The sequence below is a fragment of the Microchirus variegatus genome, assembly GCF_963457635.1.
Source record: "Microchirus variegatus genome assembly, chromosome: 9".
In the NCBI taxonomy this organism is placed as follows: domain Eukaryota; kingdom Metazoa; phylum Chordata; class Actinopteri; order Pleuronectiformes; family Soleidae; genus Microchirus; species Microchirus variegatus.
Genome location: NC_139810.1, coordinates 10250035 through 10272874, shown reverse-complemented (window position 1 = coordinate 10272874; position 22840 = coordinate 10250035). Strand labels below are relative to the sequence as shown.

Sequence of the window (22840 nt, the reverse complement as noted above, 5' to 3'; positions counted from 1 at the left end):
AAACAGAAATCTGATAATGGGAACTGCAAGAGAATATGGCTTTAATGACATTTCAAAAGAATCTTGAAAGCAGAGCCATTGGCTTTTTTTTTTCCTCTTTTCTTTCGTCTGTCCTCATTCACAGTGACCCCCTTTAAGCAGGCAAGTTGTTCTCTGTCAGAGAGAAGGGGGCCATGAGACAGGCGTAAAAACTACAGTTTGGTTCTGGAGTGCCCAGTAACTCTGGCCAACAGCTGTGCTCGTTCCAGCCAGGACTCATGTATCATGTCTGGATGAAGGGTTGGATGCTATCCACAGTCCTGGAGTGCATAGGTACTGCAGGTGCTGGGATGCCTGCTCACTCTCACACTCTCTCCCTCTGTGTCCCTCTCTCTATGTTCCACTACGACTCATCCCTTTCTCTTTTCAATCAACAGATAAAGGACAAATTGCGAGCAGATCAGATCCTGAGGTTGTTGTAACTCACGTAGGTTTTCTTGGTGGCTTGACCTGAAAAGAGAATAAGAAGAAGAAAAAGAAGATTGACATTTGCTTTGAGACACATATAGAGCTATAGTGAGAAGAAAGAAATTGCCCAGCTGTATGGATGTATGAGTGAATGGATGTGAATGGTGGGTAATGTAAAGCTGAGTGGTCATAAAGACTAAAAGCACCATACAAATACAGACCATGCCAAAGAAATAACAACAGAAGCCTGAAAATATGCATATATATATATATATACATATATATATATATGTATATATATATATATACATATATACTATGTATATATGTATATGTATATATATATATAGTATATGTATATAGTGTATGGTATATTAGGTCAGTGTACTTCCAGGTCAGTTTGCCTCAAGGACGCTGAAAACAAACAAACATTAGTGAGGCTTTCACACACATCTGTGGAAGAGGATTAGTTTTTATTTTCATTTAATTTTATTATAACAACATTAAATCAGATCGCTTGCTTTTCCTATAATTGAGATGCAAATAAAGAGACTCCTGCTCGGGCTGTTAAATGATTCTTTTTTTCGAATCGTACCTTTATTACATGTTTAAAGTTAGCGATTCGCAACCATTTTTTTTTACGCCCACATTTACAATGTAAAGCCACTCTTTACCAGTGTAGTTGATTGGGAATCAAATGAATACAAAACAAGTTACTCAATGAACTTGACTTTTAGATTTCCTGCAGGCTGTGTTTTAGTGTCGGTGGAAAAATGAAGGCTGCAGCATTAAAATATGCACAGTCTAAAACGATACAGCTGTGACACGGAGAGGCAGCAGAATTACTGTAGGTCTCACTGTCTCTCAGCAGCTGCAGCTTCTTTTATTTATTTCACTTCCCGACTCGGTGATAGATCTGCGATCTGCAGTCTTTTTTCCCCAAAGTCACAATGTATTCCAGCTTTTTATGTTGTTGCACGCATCACACATCAACACAGCCTCCTGCGAAAACACCAGACCAAGTCACCAGGAAATATACCAGCATCTGCACCTTTCTAAGCTCATGTAAAAGTACCTATGCTTTTCAACCAAATAAAGGAGAATATTTTAAAATTGTAAGAGCAGAGGCTCACAGACAAGCAGACACTCTTATTGTCAGCTGTGTGCAATCAGCGAGCGACAATTCTGTAGCCCCGACACATCATTCCAGCTCTCTGTGCCCCCATGTAAAGCCTGAGCTTCTATTTTCAGATGTTAACTAGTGATAAAAAACACAAACACCACACAAGTGGGCACCGAACAAATGCTAGGGCAGGCAATGTGATCCCAGTCTGCATTGCCATGGAAACGCATCCGAATGTGGCTGAGTGCCTCGGTGCTGTGCGAGTGTGTGTGTGTGTGTGTGTTTGTCCTCTCGAAATATCTAGCGTGATAAAAACCAATTTGAGTTTCAAACCTTCCGAATGAAGGCGTTCTTTTGTAAACGGAGGTCACGCCGGCTTGTCACGTCTTCAGAGGAATGCGTTATGGGGGAATTCAGGCGAGTGTTAAGGTCAGACGTTGGACATATTGGATGTTTTTTGTCAGATGTCACAGGCTGGGGTGATTAAAACTGGGGCAGGAAGATTGGAGTGCAGTCTGTGGACCTAACAGAGAATATGTGAATCTGTACAATATCATCCTCTGAGGTCAATATACATTTTAATAATCACTGACATTGCTATAAATTCTCTCTCTCTGCTGCTTTAATGCTGACCAACTCCCCATGGGCTGTGTGCAATTAAAACTACACCATTTCTTTACAGCTGTAGTCTCAGCCAGAAAGACTAATGAATAAAACATGAGTCAATGTGCATCAGATTCCTGCTGGTAAACCACAAACAATACTTAGGAAGAGCAGTCAGTTTGAGGAAGACGCCACTGAGCGTGTGTGTGTGTGTGTGTGTGTGTGTGTGTGTGTGTGTGTGTGTTCTGAGATGGAGACGTCTACCTACGCTATCATCTACATTTTTAATAACGGCAGTCCATTACTCGTGATTGCGTGCTGCTGTCTGTCAGGTTGTGTTTTTCTTACCACACCATTCATTGTTAATGACAATGAAATAAATCGTGAGCAGGCTCAGTGCTAAGCACAGAGGAGGGGGAGGCTAATTATCCTGTTTCCTACAGAAGAGTTTGTGAAGGTTCTCATTCGTCCAGGACATTGTCATCTTCTGTCATTAGCTGCAGGCGACTGGACTTGGTTGGTTTGGATGGTTGGATGGATTCTCCAAGGTTGACATAGATGGCTTCTTTCACTCATCTGTCTTCCCAGAATGAACATTCTCATCATGAAAAGACTGTCCCTGGTCCTTCAGATGTAGTTGGACATTCCTGTCCAGATTAGCTGGCTCATCACACGTTCCCATGAATTGGAACTGGAGCTGCCATCATAGTCAGCCATACAATTCATCAGACTTTCATAAAATTAAAAAGTTTTTCATTCACTATATTTACATTTCATTAATGTAAATACAGGAACAATTTATGATTATTAAAAGGGCTTATTTTGGGTACCAATGGTATAAGTTGCTGTAAAAGACGTGGACAAAGTGAAGACCCGTTCAGGTCTTTCTTGTTTCTCTCGATGTACATGGCCAATGAGGTCAATGTGTTTATGGCCCCGTTTACACGAAGGGAAAACGCAGATATTTCCACGCAGTTTGGCCTCTCATATACACGAAAAATTACAGAAAACGATTATTTCTAAAAAGTCCGGCCAAGGTGGAAATTTCTGATAACAGCGGTTATGTGTTGTCGTGTCAACTGGGAGAAACAGGGTTTTAGGTTCTCAAGTGTCACATTATGCACCAGAAAATGCTTAACGCCATGTGAGCGCCCTATGTTTACAGTTTGTTTGGCTATCATGGATGCTGTTAAGGTGGTACTCATTACGTTTGTGCAAACGCTTTTGGCTTGTTTGCATTTGCAAATACAACTTCTATGATATATGGAGGAGCAGAGGTGAAGAAGTGCACGGTCAGCATTTTTAATGAGAACTTCCGTGTTATTCGTTGGATTCTGATTGGCTTGCATGGTTTTATCCTTCTCCCTACACTGCCGCCCATAGGTTTGGCGGTGCTCGACGGTGTATTTATACGGGTTGATGAAAATGACAACTTTTTCAAAAACCATGTGGTACGCACGATGTTATTTTTTAAAACAGAGGGGGGGAAATATTTATTTCTCTAAATACCTTGCTATGTATAAACGTGGTCTATATGTCTGTTTTATTCTTAATTGATGTAAATAGGCTTGTTAATGTGCTTGGTCATGTGATCATGGCGTGCCTGCTTGCTGTTGAATGTTGTTTTCTTTAAATGTATCCAGATTTAGGGATTGATTTGTGAGATGTTGACACAAAGATATTTCGTGTTTGTGACTGGTTTTGTTATTATTCTCTGTGAGAATGCTTTTTGTTGTGAAACTAAGTTTATAATTTGTTCATTTATTTTTTTTATCTAGCACTTCTAAGACATGGAAGTGCAATCGTATCTAAAGATCACTGTGTGTTTGTGATTCTACTTGAGGGGAGTTACAGGAACAGTTCAGTTTTGGTGCAGTATGGCCTGTTGTTTTTTTAGTGTGAGAAAAAATACAAAAATAAGCAGCCACGGTCACAAACAGAACAATAAAGGTGCACTCCCAGCACTCACACTACAGCAGACTCTGTGTAACGTCCCTCTCTTTCAAACCTTGACTTTAAAACATTATGGTGAAACTGGGTCAAAGGGGTGAACAACCGTCAGAGGCAAATTACCTGGATTTGTTCCCTATAGTTAGTGAAACATCGCCTACAGAAAACTACAGCATTATTATTAACTACAAGTCTTATTTCAAGTTTAATGACATTCCATGGTTTTATTTTAAATGCCTTTGCACACTACATAGCTGCCAAAGCACATACTAGTCTCTTTCCCCAGAGCCAACTAAATACTAAATAAACCAAAAATCAAATAAGGCTGCTAACTGCCAGAAACTGCCCATCCTATCAGCATCTAAAATGCACTGTAAACACTTTACTCTTATTTATGGCTTTTAAATGATCACTGATTGTCCTGGGTCATTTGAGGGTGACACGTAATTGTTACAATAATTACTCTTTGATTCTGATCGCCTTATTGCATCACAATTCTGTGCAAATTCAAAGTCTCATCACTGTCGATGTACAAAAGCCTTAACGGTGCCAAAAACACTACATGTACTAGCTGATAGTCTTAAGTCATATTCACACCAAATAGTCTGCTAGACTCGGTACAATTGGGGGTCCTGCATTTGGTCCACTTGAAGCGAACAGAGACCTGTGTTTTAGGCAGACCAGAGTTCGCTTCTTCGATGCGGATCAGAGTTCTGTTGTGCTTTCACAACATACCAAAATAAATGTATAGAAATCCATGGAAAAACTTGATTTATAAAGTCAGTAAACATTTCCCTGAGGAGTTAATGGTCTCAATCACTAGTTTCAGTTCTTTTTTAATATAACATGATATCACTTTTGTAAATTATGGTACATTTAAGTACCATAATTAAGTAAGTAAATGATGGTACTTAAATTTGATTATTTAATTATTACATTTAAGCACGGCACATAATGAGTAAACACCAGCGTGACAGCTGGTATTGTCCTGGTTCACAGGAGACAAAGATCTGTGAACTTGTGAACGGCCGGGCTTCAAAAATCGGGAGTTTTCCCAATTTGTGACGTCGCAACCATCCGCCACTTGATGTAGACGTTGCATTTCTGTAACTTACACTTACTGCTGTCACACTCCTGAGAGAAACTGCAGTGAGCTCAGTCTAGTCATTTATAATAATCTTATTTATCTGCCAGGACCTGCGACGTGGACCAAACCGTGACTTTATTTGGTTGACAACAAAACGTGAAGCGACGATGCTGTTGTTTACATTGTTTAACAATGTTGGCTCATAAAGATTTTAAAGCGTGGACAAGTTTTCTCTGGGAAAGTTAATGACACTGCGAAATGCAACACCTGCAGCGGGGAAATTTCAGCACCTACAACATGATGAAACATTTACTGCAGTCTTAAAGAATGCACTGTGTTTGATGTATTCCTCTGTAGTCTCCAGACTGCAGAGAATACAGAAGCATACATCAAACACAGTGCATACATGCTGGTGTGTATGAAAACACTTTGACCTAGAAAGGCCCTTAAATGAACCGATCACTAAATGAATCACCAACACGATGAATCTGTTTGAGTGCTTTGTTTTTAAATGATGAAAACAACTTCTTGTTTTTCAGCCGCTTAAATGTCAATATTGTCTGGTTTATTTGCTCCATATAACAAAGAAATCATTAAAATGGAATCATTTTGGTTTGTGTACAAAACAAGACATTTAAGACCATCATCATTTGGAGGTTTGGGAAACACTGATTGACATTTTTCAACATTTTTACTGCTCATTATTGAGAAAACAACGGCAAATGAATCGATTATGAAAATAATAAATAGTATACAATGTAGTAATCGTCACTGAATCTGCTAGGGAGCTTTGGCTCTGTGTCCTTTGTTGTCATAAAAAGCAAGACAGTGATTACAGTTCGAGCTGAAGTTACAGGACACATTCACATTTATAAAACATGGAGCACATAACGGCTCAATGCTGAGCCGTCACATTGTTTATTATATTATAATATATATCGCTCGAGATGTGAGTTCAGAGAGCAGCATTGTTTTTCTGTCCAGTGGAAATAATATCAATTAGGGTTGCAACAATTGATCTATTACTAAATAATAACAAAATCAATGGCCAGCTACTTTTGATAATTGGTTTGAGTGAAATGAAAACAAGTTCTCTCCTCTCAGCTCCTAAAATATCCAGTGTAACGTAGCTTGAAAATGTTGTCAATGTACTCGGAGGCCACTGTGTACGTCACCCTCGATTTCACTGATTTCAAGTTGAGAAGTTGGAAAACGCAAATGTATCTTGGGCTAATGATTACAATCCATTGTTAGCAATAGCAGCTGTAGCATTTGGCGCAAACAGACAGTTACAAACTAAACAGTACTACACGGACGCCTAAAATAACAGTAACAGTTGGAATCCTTATGCGAGGTTGCGCTGGATTCGAAAATCTGAGTTCAAACTGCAAACAAAACACAAATGAAGAAGAACCCTCTCTGATACATGAAGGCTAATGTCGTTCCCCAACATGTCTGGGTAAGGAAATAGTGTGCAAAGTCCTTGGTTTGTTACACTGTGCAGTCTCACCATTAGATGTCACTTGAACAGTTCGAGCTGGCGATCGTGAGCTGAATCACGACGCGTTGAGCCCCATTTCAGTTCAGTGACTGTGTCAGACAGAGTCTGTGCTCCGGTCATGCAGGAAGTACTGAAGTACTGACTATCTTTTTAATTAACTGATTCTAATGATTCAGCTACACCAAAAGAGAACTGCCCTGCTCATCACTGTGTTTGTGTGTTTGTGTCCCACATAAAACCACAACCACCCCGCCCACACTGAGGAGACACTACAGTAATGGGAAAACGACGTGACTGATACCAAACCGAGCAGAGTACACACTGGACCTTTAATTGTGTGTTTCCTGGATTCTTTGCTCGTCTATCACAGTAAACGTAATATCTTTTGAAGATATTAAAGGATGTTTCTGCATGTTATGGATGAATGATGAAACAACAACAAGCAAATAACTGGGAAAATAATTGACAGATTAATGGATTATGAGGAGCACTGTTAGTAGCGGCCCTGATTTTAAAGAAAAATAAGATTTTTCAATACTGCAGAAATGATTTATGGAAAAAAATACTGTTTATTTTAGTTGTTTTACTATGTCTTTTAGTAATTATTTTGAAATGATCCCTACACTCACACCATCACCTAGAAAGTACTAAAGCAAAAACACATGTTTACTTAAGTAAAACTAGTACAGGACAGTGGAATTGTTTCCATTCAAGGATAAATTCCCTTGTCTGAAAAGTGTTTTATGACAAAGACGTTGCACTGTAGCAACCCCAATTCAGCAAAACTGATCATGCTGGTAATCCTTTAAGTCATCTCATACCCGGCTGATGGGCTGAATGGAGGTATTCGGCACTGTGATGTTTACAGGAATTGACGGACAGTCTCCAGGGACGGTCGAGGCCTAGTTCAGGTTTCGGGTCAGTCATGCACATAAATTTGCCATTAATAAATGTCACTTCCACTGCTGCTAAAAAAGAAGGGGGAGGGGAGGGGTGGGGAGGGGTGGGGAGGAGAGAGAGAGTGCACGGGGAGGAGCGGCCAGGCGAGAAGACATTCATGACGGAGAGACAGAAGGTGAGAGACACGCAGAGCAGATGACACGGTGCACTTTTGGGAGGACCTCCCGGAGACCACGTGCCCTGCTTGGGGAATTTTGATGTGCAGCAGCGACAGATGTTGAGGTTTTTCACCGTCGATGCAGAATGTGTAGGCGCTGGATGAAGTCTGGCGAGGATGTGATACTCTTGCATCATCTCTCCGACTTATATGTGCGCAACTCACACATATTCAGTCACACACTGATGCACACGTCGCAAACTGCATGCACAGATGAACAGTCACGCGCGCACACACACACACACACAAGCTCATTCGGCTCATGACAGATGAGTGTGACAACTGTTGGGTGTTTGGAGAAATTCCCGGCAAGATCTGTCATCTCGTAGGCATAATTCAAAGATCGCTGAGGGGCTGCTGCACCTGTGGGTGCCATAATCGCGCGGCGTGATTAGAAGCGTTGCAGGAGACGAGGCCTTTTGAGCCTGTGATGTGCGATTTGCATGATGTGTCAATCATCAAGAGAGAAAGAGAGAGAAAAAAAGCTTCCATGGCAACACAGCATGTGCAGTTTTTCTTGTGCTAAATCCATGTTTAGTGCTGGCGTGGTTTTGTTGTTTTTCCAGAAACAAACACACTTCATCACTCTCTGTTGTCAAAGTTAACGCAATCATAACATATTTACTCAAATTCCTTTACGGCCACAATTTTTATTTGATGCACAGGCACAGAGTGTATTGATTTCCTGCAGATGACTAAAAACCAAAACAAACAGTTTAAAAACTACATAAAAGGACACTCTCACTCAAACAGCACTAGACTGTGAAGTGAGTTTCAAGGTGGATAATTCACACTGACTCTTTCAGGTCCATCATTGTGTGTGCGCACTCCTTCAAACGAACTTCCATGCAGTCTTTAACAGAGAGGAAAAAAAGTGACAGTGTTTCAGCCAAATCAATAAAGAAAAAGCTCATGGGAGCTAGTGCGTGGAATGCAGGGCACCTAATGTGTTGAGCTTAAAAAACAACACACATGTAGTGTGTTGTAGAGGCCAAATGCTGCCGTCACCCTGTGTTGATAAGAGTATTAAAAGATGATTGATGGCAAGTTGACTATGAACGATGATGTGATTCATCACAGAAGAACACTTTAATCAACTGACAGCACTATTTATCACTTAACTGTGGAGGTAATGCATCTGTCCCACTCAAGCGCTAATACCTGGCATTATCTTTGCTAACAGGATCATGCTTACTGTTTGAGATGAAGAGCGGTATGAGTAACACACAGCTACCGAGACAGATTATCTCCCTCCGTTCCCAGTGACAAAGCTCCTGCTTCTTGAAATCTCTCAGCAGGAGCAGGGCCCTCATCTTCTCTCATTCTCTGTGCTGTGAACGAGGGCTAAAGGTCTAACCATTTATCAGGAAACAAGATAACTCTGTCCATTCTACAGGATGTTATATGAACTTTCTTACCAAGTCACCACCCAATTAAACTGATGGAATGGGACTTTCTCGTCAAGAGACATGATATATGAGACATCTCACAAAATTAAGATTTCAAACCAATAGAAATATAGTCTATACCATGTATCCATCTCTATAAGTTCAATATATAACACATCAGATGGATTGTGCCTACTGTAGTTTTTACAACATGCGGTAAAATAAAGCTCATGTGTGACTGAAAATAGAAAACCATTCATGTGGTATTTTAAATACTGCGTGAAGCTTCAAAATACAAACACTTATATATCAGTACAAACTAAATGTGCATCTTTTTTGTGCATTTTTCAGGAGATACAAAAATATAATATTTAATTTAAGTGTAGGTGGGTGTATACACAGATAAACACAATTGAGTAAAGCGCTGTTGTAGTTATGCTGAATATGTCTTTATATACAGATACCGCACATTAGCGAGCTCTTGGAAAATGCTCTTGTGGCTACTTTTAACTACATTAGAGTGTTTTAACTTTTGTTGAAATGTTTGAATATTATTTATTAATGACGAGTACACAAAGTGTTGAAGGTGTTAAGGCTTTATGCTAAATTATGTATTTGAATAGAGAATTGCTATTCACCAGAAGTCATTTAAGTGATATGACTGAAAATTATTATTGCTGTGTTATTATTGGTGTATGTAGAGTATATATAGTACGTGGCACTTGGTTACTTACTCATGGGATCAGCAGTGGGGTTTTCACACAGCTCTGTCTTAGCCTCTCCATTGGGCCTTTCGCTGGGTTTCTGGGACAGACGCGATGACATAGTGGCAGCTGTGACCACGGCCTTGAAGCTACGCTTCCTCTTCTGTACGTTCAGCTCCGGGTGGAAGATAATGATGTACACCTTGGGCATGTAGAGCATGCCCAGTGCTACCGAGGCACTGAGGTTCATGGAGATGGTCAGTGTGGTCGTCTGAATGTACAGCTGAAAGGAAGCAAAGGAAGGCAGGTAAATATTAATCTTTAATGCAGACTGCAAGAGTAGAGGAGCATAAAATAGCATTAAAATGCAGTGTGGGCTTTAATTTGACATCGCTACACCTATATAAGGTAGATAAATAAATCACGAGTCCCACAAAAACACTTATGAAGAAAAAAGAGAGACAAGACAGCTATGATGGCTGCGCATCTGCAGCCAATTACAGAACAGTCACACTGTTGAGTACAGCATAGAGGCAATACCTAATAATAACCAATGCCTTATCACAAGATATAAGCTCTCAGTGAAAAACGGTCATGAAGAATCCCCTGACACAAAGACCTATATCATTAGTGAAGATGTTTGTTTGATGCACTCGTGTGATACGAAGCTTCCCTGATAAGAACTGATAGTTTAATTCAGTGATAAAAAACACTTGTTTTAATGACCTGACAGTATTATCTGATCTGTAATGATATGACAGATGTAGGTGGTCTGGATATTTGCTGTGTGTTGCAGCGTGGAAATGGGCATCCATGTGTGCAGGAGCTGCAGAATCCAGTGGCGTTTATTAAAGCCTGACCTGCAGCTACTCACTCAAGTCAAAGACGTATTCAAGCGTATTAATGACAATAGGAGCATCACTGTGACTTCAAAATGTCCTCACATATCTTATTTTCTCCCCGTCCTGTCCTACTTGACAAATATGACTGACCGTGACTGTGACACGATGCAGTCACTCTTGTTTTCCCTGTGGATTAGATGTTTTATCAAAGGTGGACGACTCAAGAATGACTCTAGTCTTGCTTGTCTAACCCTGATAACAGACTAAACTTGACTGATGAGAGGACATCAGCCAAGTGAACATCAGTCATAATGAGACAATTTGTTGATGTCAATAATGTGCAAACCTGGCAACCTACTAGGGAGTGAACAGAGGAAGTGTACAATTAGGCAGCGATCCTGGAGGGGGTAGGTCTAAAAATACTTAAAATTTATGGATTTGTGGATTATGTTGTGATGACAGAAATAAGTAGATGACAGAGGTATACACACTATAGACTAAACACACACACACTGTGGACCCGTTCTTTGGGACCCATACCTGATGGTCAAGTTGGTAAAAATTTAGAGAGTAACATTCGGGATACACTGTGGTGCAGTGGCTAGCATTGTTGGCTCACAGCAAGAAGGTCACTGGTTCAGCTTCTGGCTTCTGGCTTCAGCTCAACCAAGGGTCTTTCTGTGTGGAGTATGTCTGTTCTCCCGTGTGCACATGGGTTCCCTTGGGATACTCTGACTTCCTCTCACAGCCCAAAAAACATGCAGATTGGGGATTAGGTTAATTGGACACTCTAAAGTGACTGCTGAGATTGGCTCCAGTTTCCCCCGCGACCCTCAAATGGAAGATAAAGCAGTCGAAAAGGGATGGATATTTCTATTAGGGTCAGGCTCACTCACGGTCGCTGGAGTAGGCTACTTGATAAGGTGTTTTAATGTTCATTTTGTTCAAATATGGTCTGCAGATGAATAAAACTGATGGATTTTCTGTCCATTTTGGCTACATCCTGTTCAGTGTTTTTTTTTTTTACATGACAAAGTCTGAATGCAATTCTAAAGCCTCGATTCATTTCTGGAAGTACAGATTAGCCTGGCTCAGAATGGAGGACATGACTGCACCAGGCTTAAATTGGATTCAAACACAAAAACCAGAATGCCTCTTGGATATGGTTAATCTTCTGTTGGGCTCAGTCTCAGTTTCTCGCTCTCATGAGTGCATTTTTTAGGTAACTTATTGTCTGTCCGATCATTCTCTAGAAGGCTAAATGTCAGTTATTATGCAATGAACACAATTTATTTCACAAATGTGTTTAAAATGAAAACAATTTCGATCTATAAACAGTACCATCGTGGAATTAGCAAGAATGTTGTAAGAGGAATAAGAAAGTGCTATGAGTGTTTGAGCAGAAATAGTGCAATTTTACAGTAAATGAACAGCTGGTTGTAAGACACTGTAATGACAGAGGTTTTGAGTAAAAGTGGGTTGCAATTAATCAGCAAAAAAATGCGACGTGTTACACAGAAACACCAGCAGACAGTAATGAGGCAGCCTGCTTACTGCAGCACACCAGTCACACAGCAGTCACGACGACTTGAGACTATTTGTTTCACATGATATCATCCAACTGCATATTAAGACTTTTTATTAACGTTGAAAACTCTGGAGTACAATTCCATAAAACCCTAACTTATATTCCCAAGTTACACCACAGCAAATTTAAACTTCTACTTACACACCTCCGTATTCTAGCCACTCAGCAGCTTATTCCTCCTCTAACAGTTGATGTAGCTGGTCCATGTAGAATACAATAAGACAACTACTGTATCTGCAGGACAGTGCAGGTCTGCATTCAGTGTCTCTGTGGCCTGTGAAAGGCTCTCACTGAGTTAAGTGGTACAATCATTCACAAGATTACCATTCATGTGAGACAGACACTTCTGCGTTCTCTTTTCATGACATTCCTTTTCAGGGGGTTACATAAGTGTCCCATTGTAATTGCGAACTTGCACAACCCAGATCATGCTCGTTGTTCAGGTTCACGTGAAATTTCCTTCATTAAGAGGTGATGTTTTTCACCAAGAGGTAGAGAAGTCAGTCATTCAACGAGGGCTTGTTTTTGAGGGTCTTGGAGGAGAAAGAATCACTTCAAGAGGGGATGTTATTGTTTCAAGAGTGCGTCACAAAAGCCTCAGCACTAATCTACTGCACTTGAAAGCATCAGATGTCACTTACAGGCAGCCTCCCTGTCAGCCATTGGTAGTGTGGATGGGGAACTGTAAGCACATTAGCTACCACGGTGTATCTGCAGAGCAGAGAAACGCTCACTGATTCAGTGAGACAAGGAAATGTCACCATTTGCATACAGTTCCTCCACGGTAAACAGCTCGACTAATAGTAATTTCTTTCATACTCATTTACATGCCAGTCATGCTGTTGTTTTCCAATCTCCACAAAACACTTCAGTGCCTGATATTATCAACATGCCAATACACTCAACTGCATCTCGCTCCTGTTAGGACGTGTAGAGCAGCTTCACATTATCTGGCATATATTAATAACTGTATGAATATCACAATGCTCTCCATGCACTCTGCTCTCTTAAGCTTGAGGAGAACAGAAAATGTTGCGCCTTCTCTCTGGAGTCTGAGCTGTGAATTTGCAGCTTTTGTGATCAGATATTTGGAGCCAGTGATCAGTCGCACACATGATGTCAAACATGATCACCGCAGAATCTCTGCCCTGTGTCGTGTTTCCATGTTTGCAACTTGGAAACCTATTTTGGTATCCATGGAAACACTACAGAATTTGGTGCGAGCAACTAAACATGACTGGAATACGCTTTTAATGAGATTCTGATCCCTTTGAACTTACAATGCTGACCCTTTCTAAACTGATTTATTGACCACCGAGGAGAGTTGATTTCAGAGGCAGGCATACAACAGCAAACACACACACACACACACACACACACACACACACACACACACACACACACACACACAGTGTTTAGGTATTGTCCCGCTAATGCAGCTACACAAACACACCATATTAAATACCCCTTTCTTTTTGTATCTAACCACACATACAGGGTTTTCTGTGCTGCTCCATGAGCTTGACCCAAATTCGTAGCCCCTCTCACCCTCCACTTGAATTTCTCTCTTGTCACAGAACATTCATAATTAAATGCTGTTGCTTTAACATAAATAAATACATGAAGCCATTTTCACAACTGCTTGGCAACTCTCTATTTATAGCCGCGGCGATGATTTATTAACATGCTCATCAGGAATCAAATGTTTGATTTTGAATTTTTACATCTCATTGACAAACGCCAACATCCAGCCCCAAAAAATGCATGTTTTCCACTTCGACAAAAAGCTGTTGAGGGTAATTCTCATAATTAAACCCACCAGGGATATACTTAGTGCAAAAGCAATTTAGCGGGGTATAGTTCAGTTGGGGATGCTTACTATAAATGCATACAGAGACAAGGACTTGATTCTGTAAGCGACAATTAGAAGGCTCTCTGCTCCATTAGCAAATGTGCTCAATTATGGATCCAGAGTATTTGAAGTCTCCTCTCGTCTACCTGGATGCCGCTTGTTGTTTTGGGTGGCTTACTTTCTAGCCAGCCTCATGTTGTGGAATAACTGTGTCTGGCTTTGTGCTGCAAAGCCCTGGTCTGTGTTGAAGAAACCCCTATAATGTCCCTTTATTTTAGCCCTATTTAGACCTAGCACTGACATCCATGGTAAATGACCATTTCCACCTGTTGTGTTCAGTGTGTCTCCAGTGACCACATGACATCGGATCTGGTTCCCCCACACTGTATACTGTCCCAAACCCAAATGTCCTGGGGGCCACTGAGCATCTAGTCTGGTCAGGAGAGGGGGCGTTCAAGTAAAAACAGAAGTCCAATTGTGTGAGGAAAAAAACCCCAACAAACCTGTTCAGAAGGGGAAGCTGATAGCTTCTAATTATGTCACAATATCCCATCATGATATGACAATAACAATATTTTTTTCAGAATTTCAAAATAAGTGTTTGTATATTGATATACAGATCACACACATACACAGAAATAATCTATAAATATAAAAAAAAAGTGTTGCAAGCTAGCAAAAAAGAGAAAGTGAGTCATTAAGTCATTCCAAGCCCTACTTGCGTTGCTGTAATGTGAAATAAAATGTTCATTCTAAGTGATTAATCATAGAAAATGATTAATAGATAGAAAAGTGATAGAAAATGCACTGCACACAGTGGGTCGGGGGTGACGGTGGATCAATGGTAGAGTTAGTTGTCTTTCAACTGGAAGGTTGTGGGTTTGATTCCCGACTCCACTAGTCTACATGTATCCTTGGGCAAGACAATTAACCATGCACTGTATGAACGTGTGAGTGTATTGGTGTCAGAATCAGAATGAACAGGTGAATAGCAAAATTGTACTGTAAAGCAGCTTTGAGTGATCATCAAGACTAGAAAAGTGCTATACAAATACTCACGTTGTCTGCCGCTTTATCTTCCACATGAGAGTTTGTGAGGGGGCTGGAGCCAATCCCAGCAGACAACACTCTCACATTCACACCTACAGTCAATTAAATGTGTCCAATTAACCCCTACATGTTTTTGGATGGTGGGAGGAAGCCTGAGTACCCAGAGAGAACATGTGCACGGACAGGGAGAACTGCGATTTGAATCGGAGATGTTTTGTTGAGAGGCAACAGTGCTAGCCTCTACTGCATCATGTGACCCGAATCAGTTTTAAAACAAACATGTATGAGCGTTGATTGCATAAAAAAAACTCTTAAACAACAGCAGGCCAGTGATGTCAGCTGAGGAAACCAATAATTATGGCAGTTCAAACACACACCTAATGGGTATTTTGTGACTGGATATAAGGATATATTTCTACTATGGACTGGAAGCGTTCTGTACGTAGCACAATGTGCACATGATTGTATGACTGAGGAGTGATGTTAACACCAAGTGTGAACAGGGTGACTGTTCACAGTCATCATTTCTGGGCATCGGGATTGATCAATAAACAGGCTACACAAAACCACATAACAAGACATAACCTTCTCTGACATAGCAGGCAATTATTAAATCAAAACGATCTCAGAAAAAGCAGATGGTGTTTTGTTAGTTAGTGCTCATATGTATCAAGCATTTCGAGAAAAGGAAATAACTCCTGGCTGTCCAGGCCTTGCCCAAAATGTAGGAGGGCTCCAGAGGACCAAAGATACTGTTTTTTTTGGTTTGTTTGTGTGTGTTTTTTATTTTATTTTTTTGGAAGAAACCATTTTATTATTGTGGCTGACTTAGTGCTGGTGCAGAGGCGGAACACATGCTGTGTCTGCAGAAAGCAATGTCCGCACAGTGGTGTGCCTTTCTTTCCAACAAGGAAATCACACTGCGGAACAGTGCTTATTGTGAAAGAACCAATCATTCTGGCAGTCATAAATCAAAAGAGAAAAGGCATCAATCAAATCAAACTTTGAGTTTTATTTTGAAGTTGTTGGTACACTAAAATGTTATTTTAAAACAAATTAATTTTAACATCATATTAAATATAAATATACATTTGTTGTCCCCTCGTTGATGTTGTATTTCTCTTCCTCCTCCAGCTTCATGCCACAGACCAAACCGACTCTTGCCCAATATCAGCAAGGAATTGGCTGCACATCCCACCACAATAATATAAAGTAAAAGCAGTATTCATGATTGATAGTTGGATTATTTCTTTTAAATTTGATTATGTTTCTGTATACCTGATCTTGTGATTTACTTATACTTACATACAATTGTAGCTACATCTTCTGCATCGTGGTTTGTACTCTGGTCTAAGTGAATTATAGGGGTGTGAATTGATATTATGCGTGTTATTGTTAAGTATTGCAGTTAAGTGACAGGTGCTTGCTCATTGTGTGAATTTACGGGTTTCTCTTGCCTCTCAGTACCTGTCTGTGCTTTTTCCGAATCATGTTTTAATCATGGTAGTTTTTAACCCTACTCTAACTGGATTATCAGATTTTAGCCATCAGTCACCTACTTTTTAAGCACAAACATCTGAGCTTACACACAAAAAAAAACCTCTGAAACGTTGCTCATTGGTAAGAATTATTTGATCCTGGAATTTCTTTAATGATCCTCACGACCCATAGTAAGCATCTTGCTGCCATGAGCTTGTAATGATTAGTGGCGTGGACCCGAAAGCAGACGGAGACGGAGGTGGCTATTTCAAAACAATATAAATTTATTTACGAAAATGTATAACAAAAAACGACTTCCCAAAAGTGGGAAGCGATAGGGGATAGGTGGAGAGAAAGGAGGAAAATTGTCCTTGCAGCTACTGCGGGGGTGACTCGGCAGGTCGGCGGAAATCCAGAGTGGAGACAACTCACGAACGTGGCACAGGAGATCCCAGGAGAATAGGGAGACCGGAACAGCCAGGGAGTTGAAGACCAGCAGGAGACGTGACGACCTGGAGCGGAGACGAACGGGTAAGTATTCTTGTGAGGTAAGTACAGCGAGAGAGCTGGCAGCATGACTTTACCCATGTACGTTCGAAAACGATCTGACACCGGTGAGGAGAAATGGCTCCGCCTTTAAGCCCCGCTGATTACACATCTGGTGCAGGTGAGGAGGAGCCGCGCAGGTGCAAACGATCACCGGTGTCTGGGAACTGGGTCAGCCACGCCCCCTGCAGAGTCAGAGGAGAGGGGAAAGAGCAGCAGCCACAAAAACAACACTAATAATAAAATTGAGGAGAAGGTGCAGGTGGAATCGTAACAGTACCTCCCCCTCAAAGAGCGCCTCCTGGCGCTAGGCCAGGCTTATCCGGGTGGGTCCGATGGAAGTCCCTCAGCAAGTCTTTGTCCAGGATGAAATGGCGTGGGACCCAAGATCTCTCCTCCGGGCCGTACCCCTTCCAGTCGACGAGGTACTGGTGACCCCGGCCCCTGCGTCGGCTGTCCAGGATACGCCTGGCTGTGTAGGCCTCCCCCCCGTCGATAAACCTGGGTGGAGGAGGAGGGTTGGAGGGTGGGACCAGGTCCGACTCCTCCACTGGTTTTAGGAGTGAGACGTGGAAGGTCGGGTGGACTCGTAAAGCTCTAGGAAGCTTCAGGCGGGCGGCGGACCTGTTGACCATCCGCTCGATGATGAACGGCCCAATGAAACGAGGTGCCAACTTCCGGGACTCGACCTGCAGGGGAAGGTCTTTAGAGGACAGCCATACCTTTTGTCCTGGGCGATAGTCTGGAGCCGGGATGCGGTGGCGATTGGCCTGCCTCTGGCTCTGGATGGAAGATCGTTGAAGGGATGACCGGACCTGTCTCCACACCGCGTGGCACCGGCGAAGGTAGGTCTGGACAGAAGGGACGGCGACCTCCTCCTCCTGGAAGTCGAAGAGGGGTGGTTGGTAGCCCAGGGTCGCCATGAATGGGGAGATGCCGGTAGATGCGGAGACCAGGGAATTGTGCGCGTATTCCACCCATGGAAGCATGGAACTCCAGGAGGCGGGGTGGCGGGCGGCGACACAACGGAGGGCACTCTCCATACTTTGGTTGGCCCGCTCTGTTTGGCCGTTAGACTGGGGGTGATACCCGGACGTGAGGCTGGTGGACGCCCCCAACGCCGAGCAGAACGCCTTCCAGACCTGGGAAGCGAACTGAGGCCCTCTGTCTGATACGATGTCCTGCGGGAACCCGTGGAGTCTGAAGACGTGTTCGACTAGGAGGTCCCCCGTCTCGATGGCAGTTGGGAGCTTGGTGAGCGGTATATAGTGGACGGACTTCGAAAACCGGTCCACCACCGTCAGGACCGTGGTGTTTAGGCGAGACGGTGGTAGCCCGGTAACGAAGTCCACCGCAATGTGGGACCAGGGACGACGTGGGATGGAGAGCGGCTGCAGGAGACCAGCTGGAGGGCGGTTCGAGGTCTTCCCTCGGGCACAGACGGGACAGGCTCGGATGAACTCGGCAGTGTCCTGAGGCATGGAGGACCACCAAAATCGCTGGCGGAGGAACCGGAGAGTGCGATTGTGGCCGGGATGACATGTGAGCTTAGAGCCATGTGCCCATTGTAATACCTCAGATCGTGCCGCGCCCGGGACGAAGAGCCGGTTGGGAGGGCCGTTTCCTGGGTCTGGTTCCTCTCGTTGGGCCAGACGGACCCTCTCCTCCACCGGCCAGGAAGCAGCTCCCACGATGCAGGCTGGGGGAATGATTGGCTCGGGAGACAGAGAAGGTGGATCAGGTGAGAATAGTCGAGATAATGCGTCTGGTTTAACGTTCCTTGACCCAGGTCGGAAGGTGAGGGTAAACACAAATCTCCCCAGGAACAGGGCCCAACGTGCCTGTCTGGAGTTGAGACGTTTAGCGTCTCGTAAATATGATAGATTTTTATGGTCTGTCCAAACGATAAACGGAAAAGACGCACCTTCCAACCAATGTCGCCATTCTTGAAGCGCCAGCACGACCGCCAACAGCTCCCTGTTCCCCACGTCGTAGTTCGCCTCGGCAGGGGAAAGGCGTCGGCTGAAGAAAGCGCATGGGTGCAGTTTTTGGTCGGCAGGCGAGCGTTGCGAAAGAACGGCTCCAACTCCAGTGTCGGAGGCGTCGACCTCGACGACAAACTGTAGGGAAGAGTCAGGGTGGGAGAGGATTGGTGCAGACGTGAACAGTACCTTGAGTCTCTGGAAGGAATTCTCGGCGTCATCGGACCAGCAGAATGGTTGCAGCGGAGAGGTGAGTCGAGTGAGGGGTCCAGCCACCTTGCTGTAGTCCCGGATGAATCGCCGGTAGAAGTTCGCGAAACCTAGGAACCGCTGCAGCTGCTTCCGGTTGGAGGGGGTCGGCCAGTCCCTCACCGCGCTGATCTTGGCCGGGTCTGGAGACAGCTTACCCTGGTCGATAATAAAACCAAGGAAAGGAACTGATGATGCGTGGAAGACGCACTTCTCTGCCTTGGCATATAGTTTGTTCTCCAGCAGTCTTTGCAGCACCATGCGGACATGCTGGACGTGTTCCTGCTCGGACTCCGAGAAGATGAGGATGTCATCCAAATACACGAACAGGAATTTGTCCAGCATGTCACGCAGAATGTCGTTGACTAGGTGCTGAAAGACCGCTGGAGCGTTCGTTAATCCAAACGGCATGACCAGGTATTCAAAATGTCCCATTGGCGTGTTGAAGGCGGTCTTCCACTCGTCTCCCTCCCTGATACGAACCAGATGGTACGCGTTGCGAAGGTCGAGTTTGGAGAAAACCTTAGCCTTGCACAGAGGGCTGAAGGCAGCGTCCATAAGAGGCAGAGCATATTTGTTGTGGACCGTGATCTCATTGAGACCACGATAGTCGATACAAGGGCGCAGGGTACCATCCTTCTTCTGGACAAAGAAGAAACCGGCTCCGACAGGGGATGAAGAGGGACGAATGAGACCAGCGGCCAGAGACTGGTTGACGTATTCTTCCATGCATGAGCGTTCGGTCTGGGATAGATTATACAGCCGTCGGGAAGGTAATGTGGACCCCGGAAGCAGGTCAATGCCGCAGTCGTATGGTCGATGGGGAGGAAGGGAGAGAGCCAAGTCCTTGGAGAACACCTCCCCGAGGTCGTGGTACGCCGCCGGAATCGTGGAAAGATCTGGAGGCTTGGGAACCGGAACCGGAGTGGTCGAAGGAGCGGGCAGTGCTGAGCGGAGGCAGCGGGAGTGGCAGGGAACGCTCCAGCTGGAGAGTTGCCCAGACGACCAGTCGAACCGGGGATTGTGGAGCGCCAGCCAGGGCAGGCCCAGCACGATCGGGGAGGAAGACGACGGAATCAGGAATAATTGAAGCAGCTCGTGGTGGTTGCCGGACAGGACCAGGGCGATGGGTCTGGTGCGATGAGTGACTGTGGCCAAGATCTTGCCGTCGAGGTCGTGGATCTCCTTCGGTGTCTCGAGCGGGATCGTGGGGATCCCGGCCTGGAGGGCAGTGTCCAAGTCCAGGAAACAGTCGTCTGCGCCAGAATCGACCAGACAGGGGAGCGTGACCGACTTCTGGTCCCACCGGAGTTGACCTGGGAGGATCACACGTTTCTTTGTGGCACCGGAAGCGGCACCGCCTGCCAACACTCCGGCGTGTGTTGGAGAGCTTAGTCCTTTTGGGCGTACTGGACAGTTTGCCCGTTGATGGTCCAGTTCGCCGCAGTAGAGACAGGCCCCGCTTCTCACCCTCACCGTCCGCTCCGCGGAGGTGAGTCGAGTACGCCCCAGCTGCATCGGTTCAGGTGAACCAGGAAAGGTAGGAAAAGGAGGCAGAGAAATGGGAGCCGGATTGTGAGGACGTGAGTAGCTAGTGACGCGCCGGCTACTCGCCGTTCTTTCTCGATCTCTCTCCTGGATGCGATTATCAAGCATGATACATAAGGCAATGAGTGAATCTAAATCGTGGGCGTCGTTCCGTGTCGCTAGTTCATCGCGTATCTCTCTTTTCAGATTCCTAATGAACATAGCGCGCAGCGCCGCGTCGTTCCATGTACTCTCCGCAGCGTGAATGCGGAACTGAATTGAAAAATCGGCCACCGACGAATTACCCTGTTCGGTGTTGATTAATCTGGAGGAAATGTCGGACTCCTGAGGAGAGTGATCGAAAGCTTTGCACAACTGGATGGTGAACGACGAGTAGCTAACTGAAGCGGGGGCTGCGTGGGATAGCGTGGCCGTTGCCCACTGAGCGGCTCGCCCCGACAACAAGTTTACAACGAAAGCAATCTTGGCATTGTCATCGGGGTAGGTGCGTGGTTGAAGGCTAAAGACAAGCGAGCATTGAAAAAGGAAGCTTGTGCATTTGCCAATCTCCCCGGAGAATCGTTCGGGGATGGGGACGAAAGGTTCCCGTGGCGAACTAGCGGAAGTGGCTATGTTAGCGCTACTAGCCGCAATGATCCGCTCCGCGCTAGCGGAAACGGAAGTGGCGGAGGCTACGGGAGGGTTAGCCGACCTAGCAGCATTAGCCGAGAGTTCGCGGAGTGAAAGAGAGATTTCGGAAAGCATCTGACTATGGCGCCCGATGAATGCGCCCTGGGCGGAAATAGCCTGCTTTAACGCGTCAAAGTCCGCCGGGTCCATGTTGGTCAGATCGTTATGTAATGATTAGTGGCGTGGACCCGAAAGCAGACGGAGACGGAGGTGGCTATTTCAAAACAATATAAATTTATTTACGAAAATGTATAACAAAAAACGACTTCCCAAAAGTGGGAAGCGATAGGGGATAGGTGGAGAGAAAGGAGGAAAATTGTCCTTGCAGCTACTGCGGGGGTGACTCGGCAGGTCGGCGGAAATCCAGAGTGGAGACAACTCACGAACGTGGCACAGGAGATCCCAGGAGAATAGGGAGACCGGAACAGCCAGGGAGTTGAAGACCAGCAGGAGACGTGACGACCTGGAGCGGAGACGAACGGGTAAGTATTCTTGTGAGGTAAGTACAGCGAGAGAGCTGGCAGCATGACTTTACCCATGTACGTTCGAAAACGATCTGACACCGGTGAGGAGAAATGGCTCCGCCTTTAAGCCCCGCTGATTACACATCTGGTGCAGGTGAGGAGGAGCCGCGCAGGTGCAAACGATCACCGGTGTCTGGGAACTGGGTCAGCCACGCCCCCTGCAGAGTCAGAGGAGAGGGGAAAGAGCAGCAGCCACAAAAACAACACTAATAATAAAATTGAGGAGAAGGTGCAGGTGGAATCGTAACAGAGCTGCTCCTTTTGCAGCAGCAGAAGGTGCCAGACAGTCCAGCCAATGCTCAGCAGCAGTGGTAAGTGGTGACACTACTCTTCCCTGGTCAGGCTCTGGGCCCTGGGTGATGAAGATGTGTGACTGCTCATCTGAAACTCTGTGTCTGAGTAATTAATTCCAAATGTTGGCAGATGCTGACGGACTGCACACTCATGAGCGGCATGAGCAGAATAAAGAGTTATCTCAGGTCCAAACTCCTACTCCAGAACCAGACAAGCACCCGGTCTACTTGGACCGATGGCTGCCTTAGCCATGACAAAGAACCTGCATGGTTCCCACAGCCAGCAGGGTTCTAATTA

At 44.5% G+C, this 22840-nt stretch overlaps 1 protein-coding gene across 1 annotated transcript in view; it reads right to left on the bottom strand.

Annotated features, from left to right (window-relative positions):
- Positions 1-439: 439 nt before the first annotated feature.
- LOC310931526 (metabotropic glutamate receptor 7-like) overlaps positions 440-22840 on the bottom strand; it is a gene marked incomplete at its 3' end in the record, with an annotated part of 146270 nt that continues 123869 nt past the window's right edge. The window contains exons 9-10 of the mRNA XM_083894700.1: positions 9951-10203; positions 440-489 (exon numbers count right to left, since the gene is read on the bottom strand). Of these exons, the coding sequence (XP_083750826.1) occupies positions 440-489; positions 9951-10203 (303 nt within the window). The remainder of the gene's footprint in view (positions 490-9950; positions 10204-22840) is intronic.